Raw genomic sequence first — 22,172 nt, 5'->3', positions numbered from 1 at the left:
CAATTGTTAAATCAACAACAGGAGTCACTGTGCACTTGCTCCCCATGTAGGATCTCTGTCCTTAATGTATCGAGCTATGCAAATTAATGGTAAAACTAGTCTTCAAAGAGTATTTTATACTTTGTGTGTCTGTGTGGGTACAAACTGTTGAAACCTTTACTTAGTAAATACTAAGTTGATCTTCTGTATATAAAGATAATTGAAAATGAATCTTGATGTGAATGGGATGGGAGAGGGAGTGGGAGATGGGATGGTTTGTGGGTGGGAGGGTGGGTATGGGGGAAAAGCCATTATAATCCAAAAGTTATACTTTCAAAATTTATATTTATTAAATAAAAGCTTTTTAAAAATAAAAAAGATACATATCAGTGATTTTCTAAGAAGTCTTTAAGCTCTTATTAAAATGTGGTTGAAATTAGTATTTAAATGAAAGGAAACATACCTGGGGGGAGGGGAAGAAAAAGAAGACATGAAAAAACACTTAGGAATGGGGATAGCACTGTGGTAAGCCACAGCCTGCAGTTCCAGCATATGGGCAAAAGTTTGAGTCCTGACTGCTTCTTTGCCAATCCAGTTCCCACTAGTGTACCCAGGAAGACAACGGAGGATGGCTCACGTGCTTGGGCCTCCTCACCCATGTGGAAAATCGGTATGAAGCTCCTGGCTCCTGACTTCATTTGGCTGAGCCAAGGCCATTGTGGCCATTTGGGGAACACACCAGCAGATGGAAGATCTCTCTCAATGTGCCTCTTCCTCTCTCTCTGCAAATGTGCCTTTAAAATAAATATTTTTTTAAATTGAGGACTAATACTCAATTTATGATTAATAAGGCAAAATGCTTCGCTGACATCATCCAAACAGTTGTTATATTTCAGGACAGAAGGAATCCAGTGTTCTTGGATAATAGGAACTTGGCTTGACTCAGGATTCTCTTCTATACCTGGTTAATGAGTTGGCCAGAAAACATTCTTAAGTCATAATGAAGATGTATCATCAGAATGCAAAGATTCCAAAATCATTATGAACAGATGTGTAGATTTAAAACTCTTGGCTTCTGGCTAGATTTCTCAATGTTGGTTTATAAAATGAGCATTAAATATTATTTGTTCTAGTTCTAAATTTCTTCCTTCCAAAAGAGCTGACCTAAGTGTGAAATACTTTCTCTGTGGAAAGTTAATGAATGTTATGAAGAAATGTTTTAGCTGCAGCTAGCTCTTTTCTACACAGTACATATGGATTTACATGCTCACTTGACTTCTTCTTCAAGGTATTTCAAAATATTTGTGGAAAACTTGACTTAAATATAAGTTTGCTTTGATGCAGAATTTTTTTAAATCCATGCAGTTTTTTCCTATACACATTTTCATGAACTTTTCAAAGACTCCTTATATGTAATTGGATTCTCAGAACGACAGTTGCTGAGTGCTAACAATATTTTTTTCTATAGAACTATTATCTTTTTTATTATTGAAATCACAGAAAATTTTATCTCAGATTCTAAGTAATACCACACTGTTTCTAAGAAGCAAGAAAGTGTTACAAATACCAGACATCTTATAACTTGGAAAATTTATTTTATTGCAATAAAACGGGTATAAAAAGCTATACATTATTAATACTGAGACAGATAAGATATAGTTTGAGTCTACACATAATACCACTAAATACATTACAGTCTAAAAAATTAACAGTTGCCATTTAAACTCTAGTGGTTGCTTTATAAAGCAAATATCTCATCCAATCTTGGCTTTGTCCATATTGGAAGAGCATGTTTTCTTTTTTATTATGTTTCTCAAAGTATGGCACTCTTAAATACTTAGGTTATTCAGACTCTTTATTTTTTATTATACAAAATTCTGGAGTTTGAGATAATCCTGGAGTTTAAACAGATGACTTAAAATTTTACTACTGTATTTCAGATTCATCAAAATTCTGCATGATGTATTATCATTGTATGTACTAGTCAAGATCTGGTTTAATTACTCTAGAAATCAAAAGCTGTCTCACTCATTAACAGAATGAAATCAAATTCTTATTTGGTATTAAATTCATGACAAATATTATAGTGCTACTCCAACATAAAGCAAGATTATTTCTAAGACTGAATTAAATTTTGCTTTTTAAATTCATTCTCATATTGACTTGTCATCACCAATGTTTCAATGATTTTGTCTAAATATTTCCACAAACATGAATTATACTGTTGAATAAAGAAAGAAGAAATTCAATCTAAACCAGCATTTATTGAGAGCCTATACTATAGAAGGGAATGAGGATCTATTTTGACAGGGTTCCTTAATATACTATTGAGTTTTATGAGATATTATGGGGAAAAAAAGAGGATACTATTCACAAGGAAAAGTGTTCTTCCTTTCTAAAATCATGTAGAGAAAGGAAGGTCTTGACAACATAGCACCTCTTTTCTTGACAAATGTGGTTAACAACGACACAAACTCCAATATTCTTAGCTTCTCCTAAACTGTAGTCAAAAATTTAAGCATTTAATGCTATTCCATATGGCCTTATCATGGTTATCTTGTCGTTAAGAAAAGAGAATTCAAAGAATTAAAGAATTTGCCAAGTTAAAACTGTTCTCAAAGGGTACACATTTTTACAAATATATGTAAACAGTTCTACTCAACAGAGGTATTTTCCCTTCTAACTCCGAAAACATGCAAAAGAGATGTTCAGATGGACCATCATAGTAATACCACCAGTGACAACAACTCAGCACTTACTAGGAAATGCTCTTCCCCTTTATCTATAGTAACTAAATCTCTTTTACCTTTCTCTCAGAACCTGTGGTGTCGGTGGTATTAAATGGTTTACTCTATGACCATGTCTGGATGGTCTACACTACATGAAACTCAAAGCCTTTAGTACCTAACAATGACCATTTCCCACACAAGGTTTTTTGATTGAGCAGACTCATACCCACTTCCGTATTTCAGCATGGATCTTGACAACTACATTTTCATAAAATATATTCTTATAGTCTCTGGTTATGATGCTTGAGAACTTGGAGTAATACAATAATCATAATCAGTTAGTGTTATTTTTTCAGTGACACAAAAATAGAGGATTATGCCCATGAAAACATGGCATTTCAAGTTTCTGCTGGGAAGTGACTATATCACATTCATTCACATTCCTCTGGCCATAGGAAGTCACATTATTACACTTTTCTTCAAAGGTCATTGAAGTCAAATTTTGCCATGTGACCACAAAGGATATCTTAGAGATATTTTCCTCATAATGGGGATAAAATTACAAATGGCATAATCATATAATTTAGTATGCATCAGGTGTTGAAAGGAGCATTGTAATCTCTAATTACAATCACCATAGGAGAAATTATTGGCATATTATGAATGAACAATTGGTCTCTAAGAGATTAAATAAATACCTCAAGGCTGTATAAGTAGTGAAAATAAAATCTAAATATAAATCAGTCTGATTTTAAAGCTCAAAAAATCTATTATAAAACTCCTGACTCAGTGTTCAAGAGGCAGTTTTTAAAAAAGTTTATAGTTACACATGTCCCTATGTCTAATTTAAAATAAAATGTCAGGGAGGGTAACCTCAAATTATTTATAACCTCAAATTATTTATATAGATACAAAGAGTAAGAAAGAAGCACCATTCCCCAAGATTTCACTTCTAAGACATATTATTCAAAGCAGGAAAAATTGTAAAGCATCTAAAATATAATAATCTACACAAAGAATTAATATATCCATAAAAAATAAGGCAAAAAGCCTTCTTTTACAAGTGGCATTAGTGAGAAAACAATTAACTTATGAGTTGCGTTGTCTACATTGTGACAGCTAAGAACATAGCTTATAATCTCATTAGCAAACAAATAAACAGAACATTTGAATTGCTGAATGTTCCTACTTATATACATTCTGAATTCTGAATGTTCCTACTTTTGACCTATCAAGAGTAACAATTTGTGGTTTTTCTCTTTTTTTAAAAGTAAACTGTGCCAAAGGCATTCATGATACCAGAATAAATTTGGGATAATGACAATAATTGTTAAATCATCTTTTCCAAAGAAACTAAAGAAAAGGGATATTACCCACATAGGTGGCAGCCAAAATCCAACTATTTTCATAAGAGTATCCAGCCCGTTTGGTGTTCAAAAGTTAAAAACTTGATGTACCACCATTTAAAGTCTGTCACAAATAACAAGAAAATCCAATACAAACAATCCAAATGTATTCAAACAAAAGTTCTATTCTAAATGTTCATTTTCAAGAAACATAGTAAGCCTACAGACTCAGACTAAATCAAGGCTGAATACAATGTCTAAACTAAATAGGATATTAGTTCATTTCATACATTTCTAAAATTACAAAAGGTTACCAAAGATAGACCTCTATCACAAGTCCCTTTAAAACCATCCAAAATGTCTTATTTAAAATTGTGTACTCATACAACCTGTAATTCTTTTTTTGCAATTGAACAGTATTATACCCTCCTCAAGAACTTTCATGTCACAAGGACAATATTTGATATTTTTTCTTCCTCTATACTGAGACTAAAACTTTCTTGCAGATTATACTGTATGCATGAAGAAATTTTGGATATGCTATATTTTATATACATTTAAAATGATATCAAATAGTTTTTAATTGTCATTAGTGCTATGTGTCTGTGTGTATGTGTGTACATGTGCGCACAGTGGCTCTAAAGACTTGTGACAGAAATGTAGAAACATTTTAAAGCAAGAATAATTAGAGGACATCTTTGTCATCTATCTGTCTTCAAATTCTAGTTGTACACTTTATAAGGTCACCTAATAGTTAATGCCTCAGTTTCCTCATTTATAAAAATGAGCTACAAATATATCTGTTAGGGGCTAGAGCTGTGATGCAGTTGAGTTAAGCTGCTGTCTGCAGCTGGTTTGTGTTCCATATGTTCTCTTCTGATTCAGCTCCCTGCTAATGTGCCTGGGAAGGCAGCAGAAGATAGCCCAAGTCTTAGGCCCCTGATTCCTTGCAGGAGATGCCAAAGAAGCCCCTGGCTCCTTGCTTCAATCTGGCGCAGCCCCAGCTATTGTGGCCATTTGAGGAGTGAACCAGAGGATGGAAGACTACTTTCTCTTTGTCCCCTTCTCTCTCATAATTCTCTTTTTCAAATAAATAAAATAATCATTTTAAAAAATAACTTTTAAAGGTATTTTGAGGATGTAAAGGAAATAATGCATATAAAATGCTTAACAGAGCAATAGCCAAATAAATGTTCAGTGCTACTGTAGCTTCCATGGTCTTAATGATCCATTTAAAAGCCACATCAAGTTTTCACAGAGAAAAGGGAGACCTGGCACACTCTTGGTAGGAAAATTAGTACAGCCAATGGAGTGTCCTCAAAAACACTAAAAATAAGAACTAACATGTAAGCTAGCAATACCACACTCTTTGGTATATATCCAGTGGAAATAAAATCAATCTGTCAAAGAGACATCTGGGCTCCCATGATTACTGCAGTTCTATTCACAACAGTCAAGAAATGAAAACAACCTAAAGGTCCATCCACTGATGGATGGGTAAAGTAAACATGGTACATATATGCAGTGGAATACCATTCAGCCATAAAAAAAAATGAAATCTTGCCATAGATGAAAATGGAGGTCATTATGGTAAGTGATATAAGCTGAGCATAATCTCATTCATGTGTGGCGTCTGAAAAACAGGTGATCTAATAGAAGTTCCAAATATAACGGTGGTTACCAGACACTTGAGGGGGAGAGGTTTAAGCTAGCTAGGAATAAAAGGGGGAGAGGTTTTAGCTAGCTAGGTTCTAGGTTTTAGCTAGCTAGGAATAAAAAGTTCCAGGGTTCTACTGCATGGTGGAGGGATTACAGATAATGTTAATGCACTGTATACTTCACTCTACAAAAAAACTAGAACATAGGCTTTTTTTACTATAGGATGTTTTTAATATAAAGAAATGTTAAGGGCCGGCACCGTGACTCAATAGGCTAATCCTCTGCCTGCGGCGCCGGCACACTGGGTTCTGGTCCCAGTCAGGGCACTGGATTCTGTCCCGGTTGCTCCTCTTCCAGTCCAGCTCTCTCCTGTGGCCCGGGAGTGCAGTGGAGGATGGCCCAGGTCCTTGGGCCCTGTACCCACATGGGAAACCAGGAGAAGCACCTGGCCGCTAGCTTTGGATCAGCGCAGTGCGCAGGCCGCAGCGGCATTGGAGGGTGAACCAACGGTAAAGGAAGACCTTTCTCTCTCTCTCTCTCTCTCACTGTCCACTCTGCCTGTCAATAAATAAATAAATGTCTTTAAAAAAAAGAAATGTTAAATTCTTAAAGAGCTAAATATATATTTATGCTGATTGGACATTATTCAACGTATACACACAACAGGACATCACATAGTACCCCATAAACATGTACAATTTTTATATGTAAAAAGTTCTTTAATTTAAAAAACATTTAAATCTTTGGAGATATCCTATTCCTCTTTTGATCTCCTATAGTATTCACTTGTTTATTTTCTATTTGGGACCTAGCATATACACCATTCATTTTTTGCTGCTGTGTGTCAGAACACTGACAACCACATGCTCCCCATAAAAGCTGAAGCTATGCTTCAGCTAGTGAATGACGAAATTATGTAATGCCACATATTGCACTTTAAAAAATAATTGTTGGGGTAACAATTATAATAATAGTTAACTTTTATTGACTAATTACTGTATGTCAAGCTCTATTCTAACAACTCATTCAATTCTATCAATAATCCTACATTCTATCAGTAATCCCCTGGCATATTTAACAGAACAAGTAACTAAGACAAGAAGACAAATAATATGCCCAAGATCACACAGTTAGTAAGTGGTACTCAAATTTATGGAATGGATTCAAATTACTGCATTCAGAATCCCTTCGGTGGCAGTAGTTCTTTAAATAAAAGCCTTACAAGCTACCTAAAAGAATTTAGAATACCCACAGCGTAAGAAATTGAGGGAATTCCTTTACATTGGAAGCAGAGCAAGATCCTAACTAGTATCTGATTATAATAGGGAAATGAAGTAGACAGGAGAGAGAGTAGACAGAAGTATAGGGAGCATTAGTGAAACTCAAACTGTTATGGCAACAGGTACAAAGGAGGTCTTAATTTCAGAGTAGAGCACCAGCAGGCTGGAAGAAGTCTAACTGATTTAAGATAAATTAATAAAACACATAGCTTACAGTCACTGAATACTGGAATGATTGTAAAGGAGGAGTTTAGGATGAAGCTCAAATTCCAATGTTGAACTCTTTAATTAACACACAATTATTCTTAGGTGTTTAAATTTAACCGAAAAGTGATCCCTGTTAAATATAAGAGTGGGAATAAGAGAGGGAGGAGATGTACAGTTTGGCACATGCTCAATCAGACTTACCTCTAATGGTAGAGTTAGAAACGTGCCAGGGGATTCCAATTCAATCCCATCAACGTGGCATGTACCAATGCCATCTCACTAGTCAAAGTGACCAGTTTCAGTTCATAATTGATCATAATGATAGGTTTAAGAGTCAAAGGGATCACATAAACAAGACTAGTGTCTGCTAATACTAACTGATAGAATTAAAAAGGAGAGAACAATCCAACATGGGAAGCAGGATACACAGCAGACTCATGGAATGGCAGATGTCCTAAACAGCACTCTGGCCTCGGAATCAGCCCTTAAGGCATTTGGATCTTGCTAAAAAGCCCATGAGAGTATTTCAGGCATGGAAAGCCAAGACACGCTGGCAAAAAAAAATGACCTAAATGAAAGATCTCTGTGAGTGAGATCCCAACGGAAAAAACGGGCCATCAAAGAAGGAGGTACCTTTCTCTGAAGGGAGAAGAGAACTTCCACTTTGACTATGGCCTTGTCTAAATAAGATTGGAGTTGGCCAACTCAAGAGGCTTCCATAGCCTTGGCAACTCATGACAAGAGCCTTGGGTGATTACTGACACCATAAATAAGAGTGTCAATTGTTAACAACAGGAGTCACTGTGCACTTACTCCCCATGTAGGATCTCTGTCCTTAATGTGTTGTACAATGTGAATAAATGCTATAACTAGTACTCAAACAGTACTTTATACTTTGTGTTTCTGTGTGGGTGCAAATTGTTGAAATCTTTACTTAGTATATACTAAATTGATCTTCTGTATATAAAGATAATTGAAAATGAATCTTGATGTGAATGGGATGGGAGAGGAAGTGGGAGATGGGATGGTTGCAGGTGGGAGGGAGGTTATGGGGGGTAAAGCTGCTATATTCAAAAGTTGTACTTTGGAAATTTATATTCATTAAATAAAAGTTAAAAAAAAATTCCAACATGGGCCAAATAAGTAAGTGGCATTTCCAACCACTTGAAGAAAAATGAAAAGTTTTGAGATAGAAGAGGATGAAGCAAAGAGAGCAAGTTCAATTTTTGAAAAATGTAAGTTTTAGGAGAAGTAAGAACTAAGTCAATTTAATATTTAGATCCTAAGTTCAGGAGTGAGATCTGAAACAGAGATAGAGATTAGAAGATCATCTCCACATAAATGGTAATTATAACCACAGAAATATGGATCTCTCACAGAGTATAAAGAGTAAGAAAAGCTGAAGCCTTAAAAAAATATTGAATCTGTCAACATTTAAGGAATGATAAAAGAAAGAAAACAATGAGAATATGAAGGTGTAACTAAGACAGAAAAAACACCAAAAGAGCATTTCAAGGAAACTAAGCAAACACTGATTGAAGAGAGGGAAAGCAGGCAAGGATGTCATTAAGTAGCTGAGAGACCGATATGATAGGAAAATAAATGTCCATTAGGTATAGCTAAAGTGTGTTTTTGATGACCTCTCAAAGATAGATTTCACAGGGATGATGGAGTAGAAATGAGATTGCAGTGGCACACAAAAAAGCTGAAAAGCAAATATGGACAACTGATTTGAGAAATTTGGCTATAAACAGGAAGGAAGGAAGGAAGAAAGAAAGGAAGGAAGGAAGGAAGGGACGGACAGAGGGAGGGAGAGAGGGAGAGAGAAAGAAAGAAAGAAAGAGAGAAAGAGAGAGAGAAAGAGAGAGAGAGAGAAAGAAAGGAAGAGAAAGAAAGAAAGAAAGGCTTCTCTTTCTCTCCCTCTGCCTCCCTCCCTCCTTTGTTTTTCATGCTTTTACAGTTTAAATCAGATCGCTTTCACTGTGGCACAATAGTTATCTATTTAACCCAAGTGCCAGCTATTTTTGAGACAAATACAGAAAACTACACAGTTGAAGGGAAAGGCCCTTAGATCTTATTAATATATGATCAGTTTTCTTTAAACAGTCAAGGAATTTAATAAAAAAAAATGAACACTGGAAAATAATTTGATAAAATACAACCTAAACCTATAAATAAATAAAGGCTTTTCATTACGTCATATTAAGAGAAGAAGCCAATATTCCAGGAAAACCTTATTGTTACAACATAAAGAACCACATTCTAATTTTGTATCTGTGTACTTTTTTTACTTCTTTTTTCCATCTAAAAATTTATTTTACAGTTTTTTACATTTTTGTTACAATCACCTCAAATGTAGAGATTATGTACACATATATTGTTGTTTTCTTGAAGACAGATATTAATATCATAAAGTGAAGGATTCCTGAAAATGATCATAACAGGGTAAGAAGAGAATGGTGTTAACATGGTATGATTCAGTGAAGCAATAATTATAACTAAACAGCAAACGATATGGCTTCCATGCAAGTTTTATACTCTGTATTAACTTGCACAAATAAGAGAAAACACGATGTTTGGCTTTCTATGTCTGGCTTATTTCACTTAACATAATGATCTCCAGTTGCCTCCATTTGTTGTAATGTCAGGATGTCATTCATTTTTATGACTTAGCAATGTTCCATCATGTATATATGCCATATTTTCTTTATGCAATCATCAGTTGATTTATATGTAGGCTGATTCCATATCTTTGCTATTTTGAATTGAGTTGCTATAAACATGGGAGTGCAGGTAACAATTTCATATGCTGACTTCATTTCTTTTGGATATATTTCCAGGAACGGGGTAGCTGGGTCTTATGCAAGGTCTATTTTTAGCTTTATGGGGAATTTTCATAATGGTTGTACCAATTTGCATTCCCATCTCCAGTATTTTAGAGTACCTTCTTCTCCACAACCACTTCAGCATCTGTGATTTTTTAATTTTTGGATAATAGCCATTCTCACCAAGTTAGGTGATACTTCATTGTGATTTTTACTTGCATTTCTCTGATGACTAGTCATCTTGAGATTTTTTTCATATGCCCGTTGCCCATTTGTATTTCCTCATTTGAAAAATGCCTATTCATATGCTTTGCCCATTTCTTAACTGAATTGTTTGCTTTACTGCTCTTGAGTTTCTTGAGTTCCTTATAGATTCTGGATATTAACCCTTTGTTGGATGCATAGTCTGCAAATATTTTCTCCCATTCTGTCACTGCCTCTTCACTACTGATATTTGTGTGTTGATTTTTTTATCCTACAAATGCACTGAATTCTCTTATGAGTTCTAACAGTCTCTGGGGGAGTGTTTTTTTGTTTCCCCATATAAAAGATCATATCATCTACAAATAGGGATAATTTGATTTCCTCCTTTCTAACTTGTAACCCTCTAATTTCTTTTTCTTGTCCAATGGCCTTGGTGAAAACTTCCAGAACTTTATTGAATAACAGTGGTGAGAGTAGGCATCCTTGTCTGGTTCCAGATCTTAGTGGAAATGCTTCCAACTTGCCTCTATTCAATATGCTGCTGGCTGTGGGTTTGTCATATTTTATCTTTATTGTGTCGAGCTATGTTCCTTCTATACACAATTTTTCAAAGGCTATCAGGAAAGAATATTGTATTTTATCAAATGCTTTCTCTGTATTTATTAAGATAATCATATGGTTTTTATCCTTCATTTTGTTTATGGGAATTATTATGTTTATTGATTTCATATGCTGAAACATTCCTGGAAACCTGGAACAAAATCCTTGGTCAGGGTGGATGATCTTTTTGATGTGTTGTTGCATTTGATTTGCTATAAGTTTTGAGGATTTTTGCATCTATGTTCATTACAGATATTAGCCTATAGTTTCTTTTTAATCTTCTCTGGCTTTGGCATTAAGTTAATGCTGGTCTCACAGAATGAGTTTGGAAGGGTTCTTTCCTCTTTTGATTGTTTTGGATATTTTTTTTTTATTTGAAAGATAGAGTTATAGACAGTGAGAGAGAGAGACAGAGAGAAAGGTTTTCCTTCCATTGATTCACTCCCCAAATGAGCACTACAGCCGGTGTTGCGCCGATCTGAGGTGAGGAGCCAGGTGCCTTTTCCTGGTCTTCCACGCGGGTGCAGGAGCCCAAACACTTGGGCCATCCTCCACTGCCATCCCAGGCCACAGCAGAGAGCTGGACTGGAAGAGGAGCAGCCGGGCCTAGAACCCGGCGCCCATATGGGATGCCAGCACCACAGGTGGAGGATTAACCAAGTGAGCCACGGCGTCGGCCCTCTTTTGGATAATATAAGAAGAATTTGTATTAGTGCTATCTTAAAAGTTTGGTGGAATTCAGCAATGAAATCATCCATCTGATCCAGGGCTTTTCTTTCTTGGGAGACTCTTTATTATATTATTGATTCAATTTTAGTCTTGGTTATTGGTCTATTCAGATTTTCTATGTCTTTGTGTCTTTATGTTGGGAAATTATTTGCATCTAGAAATCTATCCATTTCTTCCCCATATTTCAATTTGTTGTCATATAGCTGTTTGTAATAATTCCTAAAGAATCTTTTTGTTTCTGTGGTATCAGTTCTAACAGCTTCTTTTTTTATCAATGATTTTAATAAATTAGGCTTTTGTTTTTGTTGTTGTTAATTATGCCAATGGTTTATCAATTTTGTTTATTTCTGAAAAAACTAGGTTTTTGTTTCCCTGATATTCTGTATAATATTTTGTTTCCTATTTTATTTCTTGTCTAATTTTTATTTTTCTTATAATTTTATTTATTGCATTTTTGTCATATTGTCTTATAATTTTTATTTATTATCTAGTGTGTAAAACATAACCAAATTATGAGTCAGTCATTTATATCTTCAAAGACTGTAAATCTAATTTCCATTCAAATTAGATTGAAATGTACTACTAGTAAGGAACTTCATAGATACACAAAGTACATTCACATGATCACAAGTCATACTCTGCAGGCTGTGACCTTTAATTCTTATCTGGAATGCACCAGAAAATATATTCACACTTACCAGATATAAATTACATATTACTATATATTATATAATTCACTACTAAAAGTGTATCACTCTGGCTTTTAGTATATTCAGAGACTTGTGTAGCCAGGACCACAATTATTTTTACATTTTCATTATCCCTAAAACAGCCTCCACACCCATTAGTAGACACTCCTCATTCTTCCCAACTTTCCTAGCACCAGGTAATCACCAATTCAATTTCCATTTATGAATTGGCCTAGTCTGGATGTTTCATATGAATGGAATCACACAGTATGTGATCTTTACTTCTCAGATTTAAATAATAATAGCAGCTACCATTTTGTGAATGTTTAATATGCACCAGATATTTAGACAACCAATAATCTATAAGGAAAGTGCTATTATCATCTCCTCTTAAAAACGAGAAAGCTGAGACACAGGGAGGCCAAGTAGTTTCCACAAGGAAGATAGAGAAGGTTTGAAATCAACACATTTGGATTCTATAGTCCAGGCTCTTAACCACTATTTATACTTTAGTGTACCTTGATAACCTTTGAAAGAATTTTAGCCACAGAAAATAATAAACACATAGTCAGTGTTGAGAAAGATATAGTGAATTATAGCATTCCTCATAACTGGTAGAGTAAGCAGTTAAACTTAACTGCTTCAAATTTCAGCATCTGCATCAGCAAAGTCTACAATAAGAAATATCTTTAATTTGTAATAGCGCTCCTTAAAGCAGACATCTTAGCAACATGAGAAGCTTCTAGAACTTGGAAGAATATAAGGCTTAGAAACACTAGTTTAATCATAGTCTGCTTCTGAATGAAGAGATTGTGGGTGATTATTGTTATTTTGTTTAGTAATGTTTCTTCATTTTTTTTCAGTGAGCAAAAGTTTATTTTTGCAAAAAATCACTTCAATATAATCTTAATTCAATATGCAATGCACGCATGGCAAACAACAGCTTTACCACTGTGCCACAGTGCCACTGGGAGGCTAAATAACGGAGAACAGAGCCCATGTGCACAGGATTTGGAGGTCTCTATCCAGACAGAGAGCTAGCCGGAGATCTATCGCAGAGACTGGGCCAACCCAGAGGAGGGAGGGATAGCAGGGGATGAGTTACTTACAGTTGGTGGAGCGTGGTCTGTAGTCAGCCTGGGGCACCAGACAGGTTCAAGGAGCAAGGGGGCCTCTAACCCAGAAAGGGCAGGCGTGCACCCTCAGCTCCCCGGGTTTCGGCACCATCTGCAAGGTGTCCGGCACATAACAAATCTTCCCAGGCAGACGAATCAATTAATTCACATGCTTTTATTGGGATTCCACTCCCAGGCGAGGTTCCCCGGTCCCAACAGAGGGGGGGCCAAGGAAGTCCCTCGTCAGAGGATGGGAGGGCTCCTTTTATAGATACAGGGCTTGGGGGTTAAAGGTTGAGGCAGGTCTGATCCTCATTGGTTGACATTTAGGCACCTGCGGGGACCTTGACAAAGACTTTTCTTCCCCGGAAGTGTGGGTAGGGACTCTCCATTCCTGGAAGTATAGGCCTTCCCTCCTTGCGGATCCCAAAGCTACCAAGCCCCAAATCAATTTTTCTTCAAAACCACATTGGCATTCTTTACACTATTGCAAAGAGTCTCATTTCCATTTTCCCATGTATAGATTAGGATAGAAACATAAGTTGACTCTTTCAAACATAAAATTTGTCCCTTAACCTCTTCTCAATAAATGGAGTCCCGGGAACAATACCATTTCATATTTAATTATCTAATTTCATAAAATAATACTAAAGTAATATGAAAACTAGAATTTACACTCAAATATCTGTATTCATAATAAAATTTAATTTTAAGAATATAATAATCTAATGCAACTGACTTGCCAAGTGCTATGTGCAATATTGTTTATTCATTTCAACATAAGCTAGAGTTCAGACAAACATATAACAGTGTTTAGTTTGGTTGCAGTACTTTATAAATGGTTTTATTTTACCATTTACCAAACCTCTTTTATTGAGTTATTCAAGCAAACTTCTGCCAAGAACACTAGGAATTTGGTGATAGTGCTTCTTTTGGGAGAAAAACAACTCCTTTCCACAGAAAATTGAAAGTGTTTATCTTGGCACTTAAACCTTGTATTGAGCCTTCTGGAAAGTATTTTAAACTGTTGTTTTTAACTCAGACTTTGTGACTGAAACAGGAAAAGGTTCCGTAGCTCTGCACCAAAACACGTATTTATAGGGTTTTCTTCCTACACCAAAAATACTGGCTTGATGGCAGCAATTTTCAAAATATAATTTCCTAAAAGTCATACTACAAATTGAGCATTTATCAGTGTATTCAAATACAATTTGTTCTTAAACCTCAGAAACTTTTGATGACTAAGAAATGCTAAACCATAGTAAAGGCTGTGTTGAAGTGCCACATTGGCAAGGATTGTTTCATTTGACAACTGTTCTGTTAGGAATTTCCATAGGAAGAAAATGTACATGATATTGTACGTTCTCTGTGGGCATGTCAACAACTACTTCTAATGCTATGACTCTTTATGATTATACTTTCCCCAATGGGTATGCCACATCTTCAGACTAGAAAGAACACAAATATATAAAGATAAAACATGTGGACATTTGCAATATTATCCTAACAACATGTTTGAATACAATTAAGTTTTTGAAAATCAAGAATTAGTCACTGTTCATAACCTCTCCTCAACCAAGTTCTACATCACTAAATTATAAAAAAGAGGCTACAGGGAGAGTACAGTTTATATGAAGAGACCATAAAAGTAATGAATAAATCAAGGAATTTCTCAGAGACCAGCAGACAGCTGCAATAACTTTTGAACCATTAACAACCAATATAAAATACTATGCATTCCAATACCAATTCTTCATAATAACTTCTCCCTATCTTGAGTCTATATATTTTTCCAAAGGAAGGAAAGGAGGGATTGAGGGAGAAAGGGAAATATGGTTATCTTTCTAGAACTATACCTATAAAAAACATGAAATCTGTTCTATTTGTATCAATAAATTTTTTTAAAAAAAGAATAATAACAGCAACATCATCATTTTGTACTTGAGTATAACATTTTTTAACAAGTCAAAATAATTTTAAATTGTGTTATTGTGCTTTATCAAATATATTCTGGCAAGAAACTCACGGCTTAAAAATTCTGGTATGCTTGAAATGCCCTATTTTTAAAAAAATAAATATATCTACCAGATATATTATCCTAAAACTCCTTAATTTCCTTTGTCAGTTAAGTGAATATTTTAATATTCAAAGCCTGGTACTTTCTTGCTATGACTGAATGTTACCTAGTGCCAGGAACATTAAGATCTACTTAAATGATGGCCAACAGACACATGAAAAAGTGCTCAGGATCACTAGGAACCAGAGAAACACAAATCAAAACCACAGTAAGGTTTTACCTCACCACAGAGAGAATGGCTCCTCACACAGAAATCAACAGACAACAAATGCTGGTGTGCATGTGGGGAAAAAGGTAGCCGAATCCACTGTTGGTAGGAATGTAAACTGGGGCAGCCATTGTGGAAGACAGTATTGAGATATCTCAGAAACCTAAATATAGACCTACCATATGACCCACGTGGGGAGCAACTCAGACTAGACTAAGTTACTGGAATTAAGACTTATTCTATGCATCTGCTCTCCCACAATATGGCGCTGGGAGAGGAGTATACAGCTTCTGCGCAGCTGCCTCCAGTTCGACCAATAACCTGCAGGAGCTGATCCTGCTCCTGATTGGAGGAGAGCAGCGTACTCAGCGTGTGGGTAGCAGAGTTGGGATTGGTGGAAGAGGACTATAAAGGAGGAGAGAGACAACATGCACCAGGAACATCTAAGGGGAACATCCGGATAACATCTGAGCAGCCCCCGAGAGAGCCGGCCGGCGGTGTGCCGCTCCCCCGCAGAAGTGGGGAAAGTGGCAGGAGGAGCCGCCCTTCCACGGAGGTGGAAGGATCGGCAGCCAACCCGGGAAGAACCAGCAGCAAACCCGGGGAAGGCCGAGCAGACAAAAGAACAGCGCAGGGTCCTGTGTCGTTCCTCCATGAAGAGGGGGAGCGACAACCCAGCCATCCCATTTCCGGGAATTCCCCGAAATGAAATGAAATTAGCATATGAAAGAGTAATAAGTACCCCCATGTTCATTGCAGCAGCTCCATTTACAATAGCTAAGATATGGAATCAACCCAGATGTCCATCAAATGATGACTAAAGAAATTATGGTATACATATACACTATGGAATACTACTAACTGGTAAAAAAAAAAAATGAAATCCTATCATTTGTAACAAAATGGATGCAACTGGTAATAATTATACTTAGTGAAATAAGCCAGTCCCAAAAAGGCAAATATAATTTGTTTTCCCTGATCTATGGTAACTAATAGTGTACCTAAAAGGTAATATATAAGAGTATATTGACATAAGAGTATATTGACATTTTGAGATTCCATGACTGTTTATATCCCTTGTCTCAACTGTTGAGGAACAGAGTTCTTTTTTTCTTTATACTATTTGTTGAACTCTTTACTTAGTATAGGGTTAATCTTATGACCATAAAGTAAACTGAATATAAATCTTTATAAAAATTAAGAGTTCGAATAGGAGAGGGAGGAGGAAAAAGGGTGGGGACAGGAGTAGGAAGGAGGGTAGGGTGGGAAGTATCACTATGTTCCTTAATCTGTATATATGAAATACATGAAATTTGTATACCTTAAATAAAATTTTAAAAAGGAAAAAAAGAAATGCAATGAATTTTTGTACACTGAAACTTGATAAAACTATTATGTTTAATTGTGTTTGTTTCATGGATTTTCTGTATAGAACACTATTATTTATAAACAAAATTGTTTTACATCTTCACTTATAATCCCTGTATGCTTTATTCACCTATTTTCTCTTATTCTCTAATTATTAAATGTGTTTATATTTTTTAAAAAGATTTATTTAAATGAGTACAGTAAGAATAAAATAAATCAGAATTAATTAGTATTACTGACAATGAAGTCATAGACTCCTCCTAACCAAAAATAATATTCCCACACTTCTGTGGTTATGTGAGGATGCTTAGAAACATCCCTGCTCTCATTTTTTTCTCATTTAAATTTAAGGACATTAAAGAACACCTAAAATCAGGTCTGCAAAAAAATTAAAATTCATTTATCAGAGTTGGAACACTATTACCAAAGTCAACTTCGCAAGATGAACCTGTAAGTAGAATGGGGTGGCGGGGGAAGGGGGAATGGGAATGGAGCGGAAATGTATCTTCTTTCCCTCTCTTACATTTTTTTCTCCTCACAAAGGAATACAGATTTATCACTGATCAACCTACAGAAACAAATAGCATGTCACTTGTATGGAATAATTGTTTGGATTGTTTTTACTTTAGTTTCATGGTTGATAAAAATATTACAGAGATAATACTTTTAGTATTAAAATAGGTAGGTATAACAGAACATACCTGAAAAAGAACATGTACATGGCAGCTGTGATGCAGAACAAAAGGACCTATAACAAGGAAAAAATACATTACTTTCAAAAGAACAATGATTTCATCATTTGTATAATTCATATGAGCAAAATAGCCTGAAACAATAAAGCAACATGCAAAAGAATATGCAAAACTAATCAAGCTTATATTATGCTCTTTAACCTTTCAAACAAATCATACTACGGCAAGAATAGATTATAATCATTATAAATATATATACATATACAAAGATAAACATATATACTTAAACATGCAAGTTAGACTGGATGGAAGAGTAACAGAATTCAAAAAGAAACAATTTAACTTGTCTATTAAAATACCTAGGAAGCAAGTAATTTAAGAGTGAGGACAATAACTGTTATAATTAAGTCAGTGAATAAATCAGAAGATGTATTATTCAATAGCATATTTTAATGTAAAATATAGTGTAGCTATCAATCAATTCTAATCAATCATAAAAGTTCATAAAAAATGTAATTCTTTATTTAATACAGACTAACTAGTTTTAAAGTTCTTTAAAACCAGGCAAAGAACATACAATAAATCTGGATTGAAGAAGCTTTTCTCAAAAACATAATAAATACAATATCCTACCAAGATATATGGAAGGAATCCAGAGCCCCAGTCCTCACTAATCAGTTAGTTATGCCAACAAAGTAGATCTCTATTATTTTTAAGTCACAAAAATGGAAGCTGTAAAATGCAGTCTTATTTTAACAATGCCAGTGTAAATTAAGTACAAGGATTGTCAATGGCTTCATATCATAGACAAATAAGAAATAAAAAAATCTTTCAACTTTAAAAAGTCTGACTACAAAAACAACAAAAGTGTAAATAGTGTAAAACAATGGTTTGCTACTTCCAACACAAATAATTTCTAGCCAACTTAAATTGTAATTTTTTATTATGAATCAAACTTCTCAAGTTTGCCATCTTAGCCTGAGCTAAACATTATAAAGTACAGCAAGAATGACTTACAGATAAACATGATAACTAAAAGAGGATTCTATCAATTACTACTAAACTAAAATTGCATGTATTTATATAATTGCTCTAATCATATATAAAATCTCTAATCAATGCACACGTTGTCTTCTCCCTTTCTTCTCTGCCTTTCTATAGTCTTCCCTCCTTCTCTTTTCATTGCCTTTAAAAGTACCCTACCCATGATCTGTAAGATTCAGCTTATTATTTTTGGAAGCATAACTTAAAACATATAGAATAATTTTCAGTTATTGTGTACTCTTTTTTAAATTCCAAGTGAGTTTGTTCATTGGTTATAACTCTCCATACAAAACTTAGAAACTTTTTTTTTTTTTTTGCTACCATTGTATTCCCATTCAGGCAATGCCAGATGTTTCAGGCTTCTCTGTATTAGTTAATATCCCTCTTGCAGATCCCATTCAAAAATTTCTCTAGAAGTGTGCCACAAATATTTCCCACACTTTCTACCATCCCTAAAGGAAATACCACAGCCTCTTTCCCTCAAAGCGTTGCTATATTGCAGCCCAATATGCTACATCTAAGGGAGAGCTTCCATAAATCTAAGGGTCATGAAATTGATCCGTCGATGACGGGAGTTTGGGGAGGAGAGTCCCTAGAACCCTATAGTGCCTTTTCCCATAATCCTTCCCTTTGCCATCTTTTTCTTCCCGGGGAGCCACCACCATGAAGGTCGAATTGTGCAGTTTCAGAGGGTACAAAATCTATCCCGGACACAGGAGGCGCTATGCTAGGACCGACAGGAAGGTTTTCCAATTTCTTAACGCAAAATGCGAGTCTGCGTTTCTTTCCAAGAGAAATCCTCCGCAGATAAACTGGACTGTCCTCTACAGAAGAAAACATAAAAAGGGGCAGTCGGAAGAAATTCAAAAGAAAAGAACTCGCCGTGCAGTTAAATTCCAGAGAGCCATCACTGGTGCATCTCTTGCTGATAAAATGGCCAAGAGAAATCAGAAACCTTAAGTTAGAAAGGCTCAACGGGAACAAGCTATCAGGGCTGCCAACGAAGCCAAAAAGGCTAAGCAGGCATCTAAAAAGACAGCAATGGCTGCTGCTAAGGCTCCTACAAAGGCAGCACCTAAGCAAAAGATTGTTAACACCTGTGAAGGTTTCTGCTCCCCGAGTTGGTGGAAAACGCTAAGTTGGCGCATCAGATTTTTAAATAAAAATTGGGAGTATAAAAAAAATTTTTGAAAGTCTAATATAGATCAAGAACTGTTCAAAAAATTGCAACAGTACACAAAATGGACAAAATTTTTTCCCTTGTGGAACTTCAGACACTATTTTTTAAAAAAAGTATGTCAGACAGTGGTAGGAATTTTGGAAGCAAATAAGGATAGAGAAAGAGAACTGCAGGAAAATGGAGATCACTGCTTTTTCAGAAGTGGTCAATTAAGGAAGTTGAAATTTACTAGCAGTGAGACTGAGGGATAAACCAGGGAATCATGTCTACAGAGCCACTGGAAGGATCTTGGTTTTGATCAAGAAAGATGGAATGTAGTACAAAATATGTTTAGTATCATGTTATTTAAACATGCTAAAGAAAGGACTTCATTTTTAGCTAAGTAAGGTTTTTAAATTTTTAAAAATTAATTGTACTAGTTTATTAATCATTGTGATTTTAGCAAAGTACTTTTCCAAATAACTGTAAATCTAAAATTAAAAATGAAGAATATTTTCTCTATATATGAAATTAAAAAATTTTAGAGTTAAAAGGAACCTCAAGGCCGGCACTGCGGCTCACTAGGCTAATCCTCCACTTTGCGGCGCTGGCACACCGGGTTCTAGTCCTGGTCGGGGCGTCGGATTCTGTCCCAGTTGCCCCTCTTCCAGGCCAGCTCTCTGCTGTGGCCAGGGAGTGCAGGGGAGGATGGCCCAAGTACTTGGGCACTGCACCCCATGGGAGACCAGGATAAGTACCTGGCTCCTGCCATGGATCAGCGCGGTGCGCCGGCTGCAGCGCACCAGCAGCGGCGGCCATTGGAGGGTGAACCAACGGCAAAGGAAGACCTTTCTCTCTGTCTCTCTCTCTCTTATTGTCCACTCTGCCTGTCAAAAAATAAAAAAAGGAACCTCAAAATTAGCTCTCTTTTTTCATATCAGTTGCCTTGGATTCTGATTAGGTAAATATATTTTACAATCAAAATACAATACTGTATTTTGCATTCCATAATGCAATACTGTAGCAGCTGGACACTTGGGGCTACTTAAATACTGTAATAACATTACTGAAGTATAATTGACATCAACTGCATGTATTTAAAGTGTATAATTTTATAACTTTTGGCATAAGTATGTATCTGTAAAACCAGAATCAAGATAACACATTCAAACCATAAAAAAAAAAAAAAACAACTCATTAATAGTATTCTCACATTATTTGAGAGTGGAGAGAAAGAAAGACAAACAGAAAAGGGGAGAGAGAGAGAGAGAAAGTCTTCCATCCTCTGGTTCACTCCCCAAATGGCCACAATGGCTGGAGCTGGGCTGATCTGAAGCCAGAGCCTGGAGCTTCTTCCAAGTCTCCCAAGTGGGTACAGAGTCTCAAGGACTTGGTCATCTTCTGCTGCTTTTCCCAGGACAAAGCAGAGAGGTGGTTCAGAAGTGGAGCAGGCAGGACTAGGAACCAGCACACACATGGGATGCCAGCACTGTAGGCCTTACCAAACTACACCACAGTGCCAGCCCCCTCCAACATTCTTTTCCTTAGTATTAATTTTATTTTTAACTGATCATGGCCTTTATAGTTGAAGTTAGTCATTTGTAGGCAGCATATAGATTCTTGCTTTTTGTAAGCATATCTGAAAATTTTTGCCTTTTTTTTTTTTTTTTTTTTTTGACAGGCAGAGTGGACAGTGAGAGAGAGAGACAGAGAAAAAGGTCCTCCTTTGCTGTTGGTTCACCCTCCAGTGGCTGCCGCGGCCAGCGCGCTGCGGCCGGCGCACCGCGCTGATCCAAAGCCAGGAGCCAGGTGCTTTTCCTCGTCTCCCATGGGGTGCAGGGCCCAAGCACTTAGGCCATCCTCCACTGCACTCCCAGGCCACAGCAGAGAGCTGGCCTGGAAGAGGGGCAACCGGGTCAGAATCCGGCTCCCCGACCGGGACTAGAACCCGTGTGCCAGCGTCGCAAGGTGGAGGATTAGCCTGTTGAGCCACAGCGCCAACCCAATTTCTGCCTCTTAATTGCAGGTTGTTTACATTAATTATTGGTATGTTGAGATTTAAATTTATCAATTTGATATTTTTATATTTGCTTCTTACCTTTTCCTCCTTCTGGCTTTTTTGGGTTGAATTAACCAACATTTTTAAAAAATAATTCCATTTTATTTCCTTTGTTGGCTTAGTTAAATGTTTGTTTCAAGGTTATAATATACTTATTTAAATTGTTAAAATGTGTATTCAAGTGATATTATTACACTTAACAT

The 22,172-nt window shown here is 36.0% G+C and overlaps 1 protein-coding gene and 1 pseudogene across 9 annotated transcripts in view; one reads left to right on the top strand and one right to left on the bottom strand.

The window, feature by feature from the left end:
• Window positions 1-22,172, bottom strand: part of TMEM135 (transmembrane protein 135) — a 290,564-nt gene that overhangs the window by 72,262 nt on the left and 196,130 nt on the right. For all 9 annotated transcript variants that reach the window (XM_002708646.6, XM_089332368.1, XM_051821444.3 and 6 more), the window contains one exon: window positions 17,717-17,763. In XM_002708646.6, coding sequence (XP_002708692.1) covers window positions 17,717-17,763 — 47 coding nt within the window. The remainder of the gene's footprint in view (window positions 1-17,716; window positions 17,764-22,172) is intronic.
• On the top strand, window positions 19,309-19,935 carry LOC100341836 (large ribosomal subunit protein eL24 pseudogene; annotated as a pseudogene).

Source organism: Oryctolagus cuniculus, chromosome 1 (assembly GCF_051225735.1).
Source record: "Oryctolagus cuniculus isolate XC-2025 breed Fujian yellow rabbit chromosome 1, ASM5122573v1, whole genome shotgun sequence".
Lineage (NCBI taxonomy): Eukaryota > Metazoa > Chordata > Mammalia > Lagomorpha > Leporidae > Oryctolagus > Oryctolagus cuniculus.
Note: the sequence above shows the minus strand (reverse complement) of the source record. Positions and strands in the feature narration are given on the sequence as shown.